The 15,371-nt window shown below is 51.9% G+C and overlaps 1 protein-coding gene across 30 annotated transcripts in view; it reads left to right on the top strand.

Moving 5' to 3' along the window:
• The window catches only part of RANBP3 (RAN binding protein 3), a 66,474-nt gene that overhangs the window by 22,923 nt on the left and 28,180 nt on the right, over positions 1-15,371 (top strand). For 13 of the 30 annotated variants that reach the window (XM_063800372.1, XM_063800371.1, XM_063800370.1 and 10 more), the window contains 2 exons: positions 13,617-13,653; positions 13,745-13,831. The exons of 2 other annotated variants lie outside the window; for them this stretch is intronic. In XM_063800372.1, coding sequence (XP_063656442.1) covers positions 13,617-13,653; positions 13,745-13,831 — 124 coding nt within the window. 30 annotated transcript variants of the gene reach the window in all.

Here is a 15,371-nt window from a genome sequence, read left to right as displayed (position 1 = left end):
ATAAACATGTTGGAGTTGAACCGGAAGGCTAGCCAGGAAGGCATTTTTAAAAATGCCAAGTAGGCCAGACACGGTGGCTCACACCTGTAATCCCAGCACTTTGGGAGGCCGAGGTGGGCAGATCACAAGGTCAGGAGTTCAACCAGCCTCACCAACATGGTGAAACCCCATCTCTACTGTGGTGGCAGATGCCTGTAATCCCAGCTACTCAGGAGGCTGAGGCAGGAGAATCGCTTGAACCCGGGACCAGAGGTTACAGTGAGCTGAGATCGCACCACTGTACTCCAGCCTGGGCGACAGAGTGAGACTCCATCTCAAAAAAAATTAAAAATAAAAATTAAAAATAAAATGCCAAGTATAGTTCTTATCAAAATATTGGCTCACAGCCAATTCTAAATGGACTTCTAAAAATAACTGCCCTCCAGCCTTGGGAGTTGGGCTGCCCACTTCTGTCACTCGCACTTCTGTGGCACCGTCGCTGAAGAGGCATGTGGGAAACCTCTGTGCTGAGGCCAGGAGCAGGAGGAGCGTGTTTGCCTCGCTGTCGGAGGACAGTGTCCACATGGCCCTAGAGTCCTTTCTGCCGCTGGGGAGTGAGGTGGAAAGTAAACACACAGGGCGGGCGGCTGGCTTTGTTTCTCCTTGGCTTTCTGGTTCAGGGCCTGCAGGGAGCAGCTGCAGTGTGTGTCAGAAGTGAGGGTTTGAGAGCCCTTATGGTTTCATTCTCTCTTGCGGAGGCCATCAACCCATCCCTGTCTTGCTCTCCAGAAGCCGAGCTGGGACCGAGCTTTTAGAGCTGCTGCCGTTGTTTTTCCGAGGAGGTTCCCCCCGCCCCACCCTTTTTGCTTCAACATTTTATTCTGAAAAATTTCAAATCCTTGGAAAAGAGTGACACTGCAAACACTTGGGTATCCTGCCCCTGCCCTCTCTGTTAGCATTGCTGCCCTCACCTCTCATACTGGAAGTTAAGCCCATGTGACATTTCTGCCCTAAATTCTTCCACGGGTGTCTCATAGGGATGAGGCCATTCTCCTGCATGGCCTTACCACCATGTTACTCCTACGAAAATGTTAATTCAGTAATATCCTCCAGTATATAGTCCATGTTTTAAATTGTCCTAATTGCCCCTCAGATGTCACTTATAGTGACTTTAACAACTTCTTGATCCTCAAAGATCAAGAAGTCTCATCAACTGTGGGACCAGCTGACTTACCTTTCAGTAAACGAGATCTCAGACCACACCCGATGGGGTGCAAGTAAAAGAGCCCCTTCGTCTCCACCATCCCCTTCACGCCATTCAAAGGAGACAGCTCTGTATGCTCAGGTTTTATTGCTGAATCATGATTCAGCATGATTTGGAGTTGAAAAGAAAGACATGAAGCTGCCAGCCGAGGAATTTTTTGTTTTTCTTCAGTGGCAAAGCCACACAGCGGTTTTCTGTGGGTCCCGTTGATGTGTCAGATTGCACTTCAGCACACTACGGATTGGGACCGTGGCCTGCGTGTGGGTGCCGGTGGCATCACTTAGCCTTGGGTGAGGTTGCCAAATCCTATCGTTCCAGGATAGAAAAAGCCATGTGTGGTTTTAATTGTAGTCCTAGGGCCTAAAACGAAGCCATGGTCAGATTGGCAGCACAGGGATGTTACTGCCTTCCCATGCCTGCGCTTCCTGGGGAGGGGTGTGCTGTCTCAGCGAAAAGCCTGCGTTTACATGCACCATTGTTTCCGGGGCAAAAATGAAACCTTTCTTTCTTAACTGCCTTGGATGGAGATAGAGTTCTTTCTTTTTCTTTTTAATGTGAAGAGAATTTAAATATCCTTATGTAGGCTGTTCCATTCTTTGTAAAGACTAAACATTTCTTTCAGTTGCTCTCTCTCCAGAGCATTTGTTAATCTGAAGTGGGGAGGCTTTGAGGTTGTACTAGCAGAATAATGGCCATTTGGTAAAAAGAAGGCAGTTACAGAAATGCTGTTTAGCAGAAAGTACAGTATCACTGAAAATGTGGTCATAGGGTGTTTAGACCTGCTTTTGAGGCTTACCGTTGGTGTGATGAGCTTAGCCCTGGTGCACATGGTTTTTGCCAGCCGTGTGTATTTTAGGATGAGGTCAAAGGCTGGCAAACTCTTGATGTCTGATTTTACCAGACATGTTGAAAAACTCCAGGCTTCACCTTAGTTCTTTAGAGCTTACGCTTCCTGCCCAGGAGAAATGCTAGGACCTGAGTAGAAAATGCTGGAATGACATTGTTAATTCTCCCATCTGAGAGAGGAAGTGATGTAATACTTCTCAACACTTATACAAATCATTCATCTTAACCAAAGATGACGAATTTGATCCTGTTTTGATGTCTTGGTTTCCATGTTTATGACTTACTTCTTGGTCCTCCTGTTTAGCATTTTGAATTACCATGAGGATGTTTGAATATTTACATTTCAAAAGCAGGGATTACAAAAAATTCAAGTGGTTCTAATTAGAGATAGGCAGTCCCCCACAGAGCTCTGGGTTTAATTTTTGTCTTGTGAGGTGTTAAGTCTCTCACCATAAAGTAGCAACAGACATGGGTGGCTGGACCAACCACGGTGCCCTGTGCAGGTTTAGAGAGCCAGGTTTAGAGAGCGGCTGGTCCGTGGCTCTGCCCTGGATACGAAGAGGCGACAGTGTCCCCTTGATTACTTTTGAGTGAAGATTGCTTTTGCTTTCCTAGGAATTTGTGTACATTCTCTTACATCCTCTTTCTGTAGCTCCTTTCCTCCTCCCGGATCACTGCTTTTTAAGTAGTGCCCAAACCCCATCTAAAGAGGTCAGCCACTTCACACCCAAGAAGAAGCACAGCCACGTCCACGGGGAGACGGGGCAGCCCTGTAGTCATGTAGGTCACCGAGTGCGAGAAATGGCTCCATGTCGTTGGACGATGCCAAGAGGGAGGTTTGGGGACTGGAATCTGTTTTAGGACACCAGGTGTTTAACCCATTTCTCAAGAAAAGTCTTGGAGTTACGGCCACAGAGCTCTCAGCCCATGGAAGCCCTGCTGGAGTCCCAGGAACCACCTTAAAGGATGCTGGGTGTTGTACTGTGGGGAGGAAGACTTCCAGAACCGGCTGCTCTCACCTTGGCAGCTTTCCAAATGAGCCCTTGCCTGGGGTGTTGAGGATGCACCTGGGAGAATCCTAGGCCGAGGGGCTCTGCGGATTTGCCCCCCTCCTTCATCTGAACTACCCGCCTGCCACTGATGCAAAAACCAGCTCTCAGTGTCCATGTCACCCCACACCTGCACTCACTGAGGTGGGAAAGCACTTTCTGGATCCTGGGTGTAAGCAGAACAAATGGAAAGTGCTAGAAGAACTGTAGTGAGAGGCAGAAGCCCTTGACCCTGGCCTCCCTGATTTCTCCCTAACTTTGGGGTTCCAGCCACCTCCCCCTTTCCTAAAGCACAGAAATGGTGCTGATGGCCAGCTCCCCCACTTCAGTATTTTTGAGATCCTGAAGGGGTTTTAATATTTTGCATGATCGTCCCTGTCCCTTGATCACCAAGGCCCATAAGCCAAGTAGCTCCTTGCCAGGCAGCCCACAGTTTTGGAAACGAGGGTCCTGCTTCTCATACACTGTAGAGCTCCCTGCAAAGTCACATGGCACCTTGTCCACTCTCACTTCCCTTCCGTCACCCGGAGAGCCGGTTTTGTTGAGCAGAACCCAGCAGCAGGTGCCTGCTCTCCCCATCTTCCTCCCAGGCGCAGGAGCTGCTGCAAGCTGAGCCAGCTCCAGCCTCTGACCCCTGCCCGCCCTTCCTGCTGTGTGATGCAGCCTTTATTCACATTGAAGGAAAATTGTCTTTTTTGCTCCCAGTCCCCTGCAGAGCAAAAAAACTTGTCGGATTCGGGAGAGGAGCCTCGGGGGGAGGCTGAGGCCCCCCACCATGGCACGGGTCACCCCGAGTCAGCTGGCGAGCATGCCCTAGAACCTCCTGCCCCTGCTGGCGCCTCAGCCAGCACTCCTCCGCCTCCCGCTCCTGAAGCCCAGCTTCCTCCTTTTCCGCGAGAACTGGCAGGGGTAAGTCCACACCTACCCGGCACTCCTACTGCCCAGGGGGAGCCCAACCCAGACCAGCCACTTTCCCTTCGGGTCCCTCAGATCCTGGCCCTAGCTAATTGTAAGCAGCTAATGGTAACTTAAAAGATGACAAGGATTTCTTCCAGCTCGCTTTAATTCATGCTGCTGAAAAGTCAGGGAAGATCGAATCCCCTTTTAGCCTTTTCTAAATTGCCATGGGAATATATACCCACAGCAAGAGGTGAATCCTGTTTCCCAAAAAAGACACGAGGGGTCAGGAGGAATTGAGTCACGTGAAGGAGAACCTTCCAAACCTGATTTGACCCCTTCACCCTCCTTCCATTTTTCCTTCTTGTTTCCCTGAATGCGGGCATTCAAGTTTAGCATCTTAGAAACCCAAGAAGCTAAGGCTTCCTTTGATATCTAGGAAGAGGCACTCTCCAACACAGATTGCTTTGCAAGACTGATTGTGTTTGGACTGTGGTTAAGGCAGTGAACTGATTGTCTTCAATCAAAGCAGGAAGAAGAAAAGACTCTTCCTTTGAACCCAGAAGGAATCCCCTGAGCCCTTTATCTTTGTATTAAGAAGCCTTTTGAAGATTATAGGTGGAGAAGATTGTGAACTCTCAAGAACAAGAAATGTCTTGGGTTTTTGAAGTTTGATAAATTGGGAAAGGTAAACATTATCCTACATTCAGGATTGAAAACTCCATCCTGTAGGTAACTCGTGACAGAAGACCCCTATTCTCAGGACAGGGAAAAAGGACTCTTAACAAGAAAAGAAGGGACCCAGCTCTACCGCCTGAGCAGCAGGCAGCCTTCCAGGCTGGTACGGTCCCAAACCTTATCCCGGACCTCAGCGTTCCTTCTAGCACACAACAGTCCCCAGTTTTTAAGGAAACTTAACATTCAGCTACAGCAACCAAACCCCAGGACACTTAGGAAGCACTGTTCAGCCAGGGGTGGGTTGGAGTCCTGTGTTAACATTTTGGAGGAGTCAGTGTGTGATGGAAAAAGAAGCAACAGTCTTTACTTGTGCCATAGGCTATGGGTGTGGGGGAGGTAACGGCGGTAGTGGCCTTCGTGGCACAAAAGTGGGTTTGGGGTAGTGAGACACAGGAGCCGCGGGAAGGAGTCCAGCCAGGAGGCACTTGACCCACAGCGCACTGGGAGTACAGCCCTCCCATGAGCGCACGTGACTGCAGCCAGAGCAAGAATTAGGAGGTGGCTGCGTCCTTCTTTTGTTGGCAGAGTGGCTGCTGGAAACTTCTCCTGAGTCAGGTATGGTGAGTTACGGCACCTCTGGTCTTTGAGAGCACAGGAAATGGTGTTCTCAGGTTTCCGTCTTCAGCTGTCTGGGAACAGACGGTCTTTAGGGTCCCCCCCAGAGGCCTTCTGCAGGTGCCTGGGTTTGAAAAATGCAGCCCACATAGGACTCTCCAGCTGCAGAGGTGACAGGTTCTAGAATGAGAGTAGCAAACAAGTGCATCACAGAGTTTTTGTGACAGCAGGTGCTCTTCAAGAGCACACGCGCTGTTCTGTGCCCTGCGTACTTCTCACAGAGGCCCATGTTGGAGTGTCTGGAGGGGCCTCACCTCGTCCACATGTTCATCTCTTTGGCCTGGCCAGCCCAGGTAGATCTCAGCATCCTGATTCTCATGGCCTTTGGGTCTGAGGCTCTGATCCTGAGAAATTCAAGCAGTCCCCCACACTGGCAGGTGGAAGGTGAAGCCGTATGGCAGGGAGCCTTGGGATGAGCTTGTGGGCACCGTGGGAGAGCCAGGATTGGAGGCTGCATAGAGCAGTATGTAAATGTTCCAATGTAGCTCTGGTGGCCATGTGCATAACATGCACCTTGTAGTTTTAGCACTCGTAACTTTTGGACACCCACTTTCAGGAGCCCCAGGAGAGCCATTGTCAAGCCCCTTGTGACAGCTCTGAGCCAACCAGGGCTCTTCCCTCAGGCTGTCTGCAGAGAACACCCTGACTGGTTGCTAAGGGCTCCTGTTAATTGGCTTTCTCTACTAATCGGGCCTGCTCAGAGCAAGGTAAACTTTATTTTAGGTTAGTTAGGCCATAGATCAAGTCAGATGGAACCCGATGCCAACTGCTTCTTGGCCTGAGACTTTTTCATATGTGTGAACTCAGACCGTTTTCGTTTGCATCAGAAGAAATTTGGGTCTCACTCTGTATCACACTGGTGTTCAGGAAACCACCCCCATGTTACCCGGCAGGTCTCATCCATCACATCTAGTCTGTTCACTTTATTCCATGGTCCCTGGGGGGAATATAAAGCTGAGAGTTCTTGATGATAAATAGTGGTGCGCTGAATTGTTACTTGTAAAGGGCCCTTACCATCTTTTAGTCTCGTCAGAACCCTGGCCATGGAAGAGTCAGTACCAGGAAAAAGTCTCTATATATCAGACTTCCTGGCTTTCAGAAGACAGTCTGAAGAAGACCAAACCACATCCCGATTAAGTTCTCTGTTTGATGTGGAGAAAGCAGGCAGCTCTGGGCACTCACTCCGAGCCTGGTGGAATTGTACGGGACTGAAGCTCCCTGCCAAGGACCTGCCGAGCTTCAGATATGTTTATTAGACCCACCAGGGAGCTTAAGGAGGTTCTGGAATGAATCCCTCTGGCCAGACAGCTTCCCCCCACCTTCCAGCCCCTGCACAGGATTTGACCCTCAGCACCCCTCAACATTCAGATCTTTGGAAGCCACCTCTCACTTGCTTTTCTCAGGGCCTGCCCTTTTGACAAGAATTTCTGAGCTGGTTGCCTCTGCCACAGAATAAAAAGCATTGAACTGGCCCATCATTTATTTTGTATCCCAGGTATCCAGCCATGACCAGCCAGGTTTTCTAACTTGCCAGACTCACTGAGGCCCTGGTACGCCGCTTGGTTGCCAGTTTTCTAGGGGGAATTTATCTTTTTTTTTTGACATGGAGTCTCGCTCTGTCGCCCAGGCTGGAGTGCAGTGGCCCGATCTCTGCTCACTGCAAGCTCCGTCTCCTGGGGTTCACGCCGTTCTCCTGCCTCAGCCTCCTGAGTAGCTGGGACTGCAGGCGCCCGCCACCATGCCCAGCTAATTTTTTTTGTATTTTTGGTAGTGACAGGGTTTCACCGTGTTAGCCAGGATGGTCTCAATCTCCTGACCTTGTGATCCGCCGACCTCGGCCTCCCAAAGTGCTGGGATTACAGGTGTGAGCCACCACGACCAGCCATCTAGAGGGAATTTATCTGACATGGCCTTGCTTTCTGGCCTTTCCTAGGGGACCAGGTAAACAGTGCCATTCCTTCCTGCTTCTTCCTTGTTCGTCTTTGTGTCTGTGGAGTCGGCTTCTGAAAGCTTTGTCCCTTTCCCTGGGCCGCCTTGGCACCCGTGTCCTCCTTGAGGCCACACCAGACAGTCTGACAAGACCCATGTTTTTCGGACAGGGCAATTCTTAATAAATGTGACAACCATGATTTTCACTGTTTCATTCCTTAGGCAAAGAACAAGCTTCCCACCCCTGCATTCCCATTCCAGATGGGATGTGCCCCCCTGTCTTGTATTTAGTGACAGGGACTCATGCGCCTCACAGAATTGAGTTACTTCCCGCAAGCTCCCTATGGCTGCCGGTGGGGAGCTTGTTGCGCCACCAGCCCCCACCCCGCCGGCAGGGACGTGGGGCACATGATCAGCACTCACAGTGCTCGCTCCCGACCAGCATGCAGCCCAAGCCGCGGGAGGGCTGCTTCATCTTTTCTGAGCCTGCTCTGTTCACTCCTGCTGTCCCAGTGCCAGAGAGACAAGTCAGAGGGCCCTCTGGTCTTCTTTCCCTTCTGCTTCCTTATTATTACTCTGGGATGTTGTCATCATGGTGTTGAAATGGATGCTGACCCAGCATTCCCCGGTGTCATCCTGAAGCCCTGCGCCTCGCAGCAGTAGAGTCTAGTTTGGGAAAAGTGGAGGAGGAGGAGGAAATGGGGCTCTCATGTCCTGCTTCTGTCCTCGCTCCTCCCCACTAAGCTCGAGTCTTCGGAGCTTGCTCTTTTTGTTTTTGTTTCTTTCTTTTTTCTTTTCTTTTCTTTCTTTCTTTTTTTTTTTTTTTGAGACAGAGTCTCCCTCTGTTGCCCAGGCTGAAGTGCAGTGGCGCCATCTCGGCTCACTGCAAGCTCCACCTCCTGGGTTCAAGCGATTCTCCTGACTCAGCCTCCCGAGTAGCTGGGATTACAGGCATGCACCACCATGCCTGGCTAATTTTTGTACTTTTAGTAGAGACGGGGTTTCTCCATGTTGGCCAGGCTGGTCTCGAACCCCTGACCTCAGGTGATCCACCCGCCCAGGCCTCCCAAAGTGCTGGGATTACAGGCATGAGCCACCGTGCCCGGCCTGGAGCTTGCTCTTAAAATCCTCCTGAGCTCTGGTTGCAGACCTCTGGGGGCTGACCCTGAGTGTGTCCCAGGCATTGTTCGGGACCAACCCCTGAGGACCCACTGCCTTGTTTGGGGTGAGGGGTGGCCCCAGACTGCCTTGACACCAAACAGGTCCAGACTCCTGGGCTGCTGAGTCTAGGAAATGGAAAATGTGGAGCTGGCATTGGCTGTGTGCAGGGCTGGGTGGCTTAAAGGTTCCTTCACCCCAAACCATTTCCTGCTTTGGAGAAGGCAGCACAAGCCAGCTGGACAGTAAGTTCCAACGTCTCCTGAGAGGAGAGGCCCTCCATCCCAGCAAGGTGCAGGGTGTGGAGGCCTGGATGGGGGCAGAGGGCAGGCGGCACCTCACGTGGCCAGCGGGTTAGGATTCTAGAAGAGCTCTGTCCACAGGCACGCATTCTGTCTTCTTGCTTCCCTCCGCTGGGTCTTAGTGGAGAGTTGCTGGCAGGAGGTTCCCCTGTCGAATCTTCCTGTGTTGTTCTTCTCAAGCCTTGGCTTCCCAGCCTTTCCAGGACCAAGAGGCCCCCCACTTTGTTGCAGGCAGGCTCTTAGAAGATATTTGGGGCACGGATTTGAGGGTCTCCTGAGATCAGGGGTCAGGCAGCATCTGAATCTTGTCTGCCTAGGCACCCATTCTTCTCAAGGTCACTGAAGGGGACATGGTGGAGGACACGGACTCCACCCATGCAGCAAGTCCTCAGCAAGTGCCTTCTGTGTAGGTGTCCCGGGTGTCGCGTGAATGAACTGTGTTGTAGGAGACACCTCTGAGATCATTTCCCTATGTGATAGAACAAAACAGGGTAGCTCCCGAGAGGGGCTGGGACAGGGAGTGAGCATGAACTTACCCTAGAGGTGGTGCTCACAGCATCTCAGACACGCAGGGACCTGGAGGGAGGGCGCCCACGGAGGAGCAGCACTCAGTGAGGCAGGAGCAGCCAACATGCTCAGAAAACAGGAGGCCACATGGCCAGAGCCTGGTGGCAGAGGGGACCCTGTGCCTGAGGAGGCCACCAAGGCAGGAGGGAAAGATACGTTCTCGGGGGGCTAGAGCTAATGGGACTTGCTGGCAGGTTGGAGGTGGTGGGTGAAGGGGAGGACAAGTGCAGAATGCCTGGGGGCACCACAGTGTTCCCGTGGCTGCTTCTAGAGCCACGAGTAGACCCCAAGAGACTGTTGGGAGCCCCGGAGCCACACTCTTGACCTGGACATGCTGCTCTGGGGAGAGCATCCATGGCATCCATGATCCCTGAGAGGCATGGGTATCGTGAAAAGAGCCCCCAAAATACGCAAAGCAAAAACGGACAGAACTGAAGGGAGAAATAGTCGAGTCAACCGTAAGAGTTGGAGGCTTCGGTACCGCACTTTGAGTAATGGATAGAACATCTAGACAAGATCAGTAAGGAAACAGGACTTCAGCAACACAAAAACCAACCAGACCTAACAGACATATAGGTCACCCCACCCAAACAGTGGGGTACACGGCCTTCTCAAGTGCACATGGAAAATTCTCCATGGGAGGCCATTTGTTAGGTCACCAAACACATCTCAAATTTTAAAGGATCAAAATATGGAGTATGTGCTCCAACCACAAGGAGATAAAATTGGAAATCAAAAACAGGGAAACTAGGAAGTTGACACATGTGGAAATTAACCTAGATAACCACTGAGCCAGAGAGTTAGGTGTGGAGGTGTCAGGAGAAACATCCCGTGCAGGGGTGAGAAGACACGAGGGAGCTCGGGGACCAGTTCCTTCCGTAAGGCCGGACTCAGGTCTTCGGCTTCTCCGTGGCCTGCAAGGGGCCTGGGATGCAGTGTCTTTTGTTGAACAAATGCTAAACGGGCTTCTACTGTGAGGTCCAGTTCCTTCCTAAGTCTAGTGGAGTCCCTGACACAACTCCCAGGATCAGAATAAGCCACAGAGAAAGAGTATAAGGGGCCTGGAGGTCACCTCACCAAGGGGTTCATTCTCGCTTGAGGGAAAAGGAGGGCATCACTGGATGAGAGAGCAGGTCGTCTACAGAGGCCAGAGAGGGTATGGCCATCTCCTGGTCCCAGAAGTCATTTAGGAAGGGACAGATCCCCTAGGACCAGGGAGGACACCGTGTAAGGGTTTTGGTACAGTTGAAAGGCTCGTTGGATTAAAAGGGGAGAGAAAAGTCTAGAGCCACAGGATGGGACTTGGGGGTGGGGATGTCCTGGGCCTGCTGTTAGGAATGGATGGGAGGACTGGTGAGGCCAGGGAAGCCAGAGGTGAGGCGAGCAGTGCGGTGTCCGAGGAGATCGGGCTGTGCAGAGGCAGCTGGCCTCAGACAGTGACCTGCACAGAGCATTTGGAGGCCAAAGCCAGCCTACAGGGCTCTGGAGGGCATGGGTTACCCAGAGGGCAAGGAGGCTGTGTCAGGTGTTGTTTCTCACAGCTGCCTGTGCTGGGAGGCTGATGTAAGGGCCCGTTGAGGGCAGTAGCTGCCCCAGGCATGAGATGCCTAGGCTCGGCTGGATGAGCAAAGGTTTTGGCTGCCCGGGTGGGCAGATGCTGCTTCTCTGTGCTTCTGTCACCTTTGCTAAGTATGAGGGCAAGCGATAGCTGGAGCCTGTACCCACCCCACAGATGTCACCCAAGAAAAGGGATGACAAGGTGGTGACAGCTCAGCACTATCAGATGCAACCCCAGGCTCTGGCATTTCTAGAAAGGTTCCCAGTCCAGGTCCCTCGCCTCCTGGCTGCACCCAGGACTCACTCCACACCCCTGACTCCCTATTCATGCCTGCCTTGAGCTCTAAAGCCCTGCCCCCAGCGTAGCCTCCAGATTTTACATCAGTTGGGAGTTTGATCTCATCAGGTGTGGGTCACGAGCATTATAATCATCTGCTCCCAGCGTGCAGGGCACTGGGCTGAGCACCTTACCTGCCCTGCCTGTCACCTCACGCATCCCTGTTTTCCAGGTGAGGAGACCGAAGGCTGGGCAAGGTAAGGTTTCACCCATAGAAAATGGCAGAGCCGGAATACGCTGAGTTCTTCCGGCCTTCAAGAGGCAGCAGGGACCAGGCAGCCTCTGCACCCCTCGTGCTCTTGTCCTGGCCGGAGTTGGTACTGACTCTAGGGCCTGGCTGCTTGATGGCATTGTGTTTTGGACTCAGTGGTATTTTCACAATTGCCCCAGTGACTAATAGAACCCACTGTTGTGTTACAAGGATTTTGTGTTTCCCACACACTTTGATGATGTCATCTCGTGGGGATAGTGATAATCAGCCCTCACTCGTACAGTCCCTTGGGAGCATTTCCAAAGCCCTCTCAGAACATGGGCCTCAAGCAAGAAGCCCAGGCTTGCTTTTCCCACACAAACCCATGTTGTCAGCTCACACGGGAGGAGAAAGTCCAGGGTAGCTTTTTTTCTGACCGTCGTGAACGAGCTATGTGACTTCAAGTCAACTTCCTACCTTCTCTGGGCTCTCACTGCCACAAGCTCCAGGCCTGGGCCTGTAAGCTAAGATGATGTTTACATTTTTAAAGGATTATAAAAGCAAAAACAAGAATATATGACAGAGACCAAATGTGGCCCACAAAGCCAGCAGTACCGACAGTCTGGCCCTTTATGGGAAAATGCATCGCCCTGACTTGAGGGGGGTCTGCCTTGGCTCCTGTGCTCCTCAGTTTTATTTATTGCAGTTTGCTTTCCCAGGCTACTCTGCAGTTTGCAAAGCACTTTCACATGCATCACCTCCCCTAAGCCCCAGCAGCTTGTCGAGGCAGGCGGGCCTCATTTGGCTAACTTGACCTCTGAGGAGCATTTTTGAAAATAAGAAAATTGGCTTTTCTGCTTGCTCTTGCAGGGAGCGCGCCAGGAGGAGCGGCCCTCACTCATCGGTGCGCTTTGGGCTGCTAAATTCTGAGACAGGACATAAATGAGGGATTGTGTTGGGGGAGAGGATAAACACTCCTCATGTTAAGTTTTGAGTTTGTTTGTGTTTTGAGATGAGATGTGTCCTTCAGGCTGGGGTGCAGTGGCATGGTCATAGCTCACTGCAGCCTCAGACCCTGGGCTCAGGTGATCCTCCTGCCTCAGCCTCCCTGGGAGCTGGGGCTACAGGCATTCACCCCCCTGCCCAGCTGATTTTTATGTGGTTGGGTTTTTTATAAAGACAGAGTCTCACCGTGTTTCCCAGGCTGGTCTCAAACTCCTGGGCTCAAGCGATCCTTCTGCCTCAGCTTCCCAAAGTGCTGGGATTACAGGCATGAGCCACTGCACCCATTCCATTTTAAGTCCTTTTTTGTTGTTGTTGTTGAGACAGAGTCTCGCTGTGTCGCCCAGGCTGGAGTGCAGTGGCATGATCTCGGCTCACTGCAAGCTCCGCCTACCGGGCTCAAGCGATTCTTGTGCCTCAGCCTGTAGCTGAGATTACAGGCGTGCACCACCACGCCCAGCTACTTTTTTTTGTATTTTTAGTAGAGACAGGGTTTCACCATGTTGGTCAGGCTGGTCATGAGCCCATTTTAAGTCTTGGTTGCTGGTTGTTCACACTGTAAAGCTAAAGTTTGTGGAATAGGGAATTCTTCAGGCGCCTTCCCTCAGCCTGTGACTGGGCTTTGTCTTTGATGGTTCTGTTCTAAACACTTCGCAAGTGGGCTTTGGTCCAAAACATCCGAGCTCTTGCTTGCTCTGGGAATAACAGCCCACCCTGAGACAAGGATGTGCATGGTAGAATGTTCCAGGGCAAGGAAGGGAAATCGCTCCTATCCGGTGTGATGCGACCATTTTACACAAGTCCGCTGCCCTCAAGGGTGGAGAGGGTCGCTTTTCAGCTCTTGGCAGAATGAACGGGGGCCAGATGAGGTTCGGCTGTGTTTGAGTTTAGGGGTGGCAGGCCAGTTAGCGTAACCTGTGGAGAAACAAGAAACTGATCTGGGTGCTGCGGATGCTTTCCCAGCCACTGAGAGGATTCCTTGGCATGTGTTTGTGAAGCTGGGTGCAGAGGTTCATCGGGGGGATGTTTGAGCTTTAGGCTAAAATCCTGGCTCTCAATTCGGGTGCTGGGCTCTGGGAATTAGCTGCCCGTGGTGCATGTTGGGATATTTGTTACGGACCCGAGAGTTGCTCGGCTGCCGTGAGCCTGATGCCCTCTGACCCCGGCTGTGTGCTCCTTGTTTCAGAGGTCAGCTGGCGGCTCCAGTCCTGAAGGCGGAGAAGGTAAGGAGCTCTCTAACACCTTTGACCATCTTCAGTTTTAAAGACAGAAGCAACCTGATTTTTCTCCTCCTCTTCTCATCATTTTCTGTAGATTCTGACAGAGAAGATGGAAATTACTGCCCTCCTGTCAAGCGAGAAAGAACGTCCTCTTTAACCCAGTTCCCACCCTCACAGTCAGGTAAAATATGCAAACTTACGGAATGGTGAAAGCGTTTATGCTTACAAACCCGCCATTCCCCTCAGTGCCGCGCATCCGTCTGCTGTGTCCTTCCTGCCCAGCTCCGGTTAGAGTCGATCTGAGGCTCGGGCTCGGTCAGGAGTGAGGTGAGAGCTTGTCCAGAGTGCAGCACCAGGGGTCCTCGTCTCGAATCAGTGACACTGACGGCATGGTGAGACTTGGTGGCCTGAGGAAGACTGTGAAGAGATCGTCCCTCTGAAATGGAGGAAAGGGGTTGACTGCTGAGAGCCCTGTTGGGGCCTCTGCCTGTTAATTACATCTCCTCTTTCCAAGGCTGGACACAGACTGGGGGTTTAGGGGTGGGGTGTTCTCCCGACCCCTCAGCTGCATGCCCAGCGCGGGCAGTCCAGTGCAGTAGCCCAGACACGCACACGCATGTACACACGAGCGTGCACACACACACGGTAACCAGCAAGCCAGGAGGCCCCAGCAGAGGCCCGTGTGTGATGCTGTGAACTCCCAGAGGAGAGGCGCTTTCGGGGGCCTGGAAGGGTGGGCCAGGCTCGGACTGGAGCAGGGCAGGCTAAAGGGCTTGAAGGCCCTGGACGTGAGGCCTGGTCTGAGCACAGGCCTGGAGGTCGGCCTGGGGACTCATGCAGGCTGGTACAGGAGAGAGGTTCCTGAGGCAGATAATGCCGTCAGCACTACTTAATATAACACTCAGAAAGCCCGGCCTCCTGCCATGGGCACAACTCTGCAGATTTGAGGGTAAATGCCACTGCAGGGCTATTCTCTCATCCCCGTCTTGACTTCCCACTCTGGCATTGTCTCGTGGCCTCTGTCTTAGCTGTCTGTAGTGCCAACTTGGACATACATGAGTGTTTAGACAGGTTCTCTGGTTACCCAACTGAAATCCATTCCTGGAAAGTTCATGTAAATCATTTTACAGTCCTGAACCTTCAGGATGTCAAGTTGTTTCTGCTTACAGAAGTCACGCATGCGTTATAGGAACACACAGCGTAGGAAGCCAGGGTCCTTCCCAAGTCACCCCTCCACACCCTTGTTTTCATGCCCTTTTCCCATCACGTTGGTTTTGGACATGGCCGCGTCTTTTTGCACAGCTGCATTAGGTTTTCCAGTGCTATTACACTGTCATCTGCTGACTGGATATTGCGGAACTGTCCAGATGGCTTGCAGTCCAGGCTGCAGTTGGCATCCTTTTAATTTAAGGATCTTTGCGCCCGTGGATAGGTGTTCTGTGGAATGAGGGAGCTCCACTTCCTGCTCGTTGATTTTATTCCTTCCCACTCACTGCCCACTGCTGAACCATGCTTGCTGTATCAAAAACCAGCATAGAGAAGAGGAGGTGTTTGGGCTGTGAATGTAGGCTAAAGAGGCGAGGGACCACCGTTCTTCTCCCCGGCCCTCTTCAAATCACCTCCCGTCCAGCGCAGCAGCCCCCAAGAGACACTCAGCTCTCCAGGGTAACTGGAGGCGTGAGGGGCACCAATAATTTGAACAGTGTTGTCTTTGGTTCCAT

This window comes from Pan troglodytes, chromosome 20 (assembly GCF_028858775.2).
Source record: "Pan troglodytes isolate AG18354 chromosome 20, NHGRI_mPanTro3-v2.0_pri, whole genome shotgun sequence".
Taxonomy (NCBI): domain Eukaryota; kingdom Metazoa; phylum Chordata; class Mammalia; order Primates; family Hominidae; genus Pan; species Pan troglodytes.
This window is presented reverse-complemented; position numbering and strand designations above follow the sequence as displayed.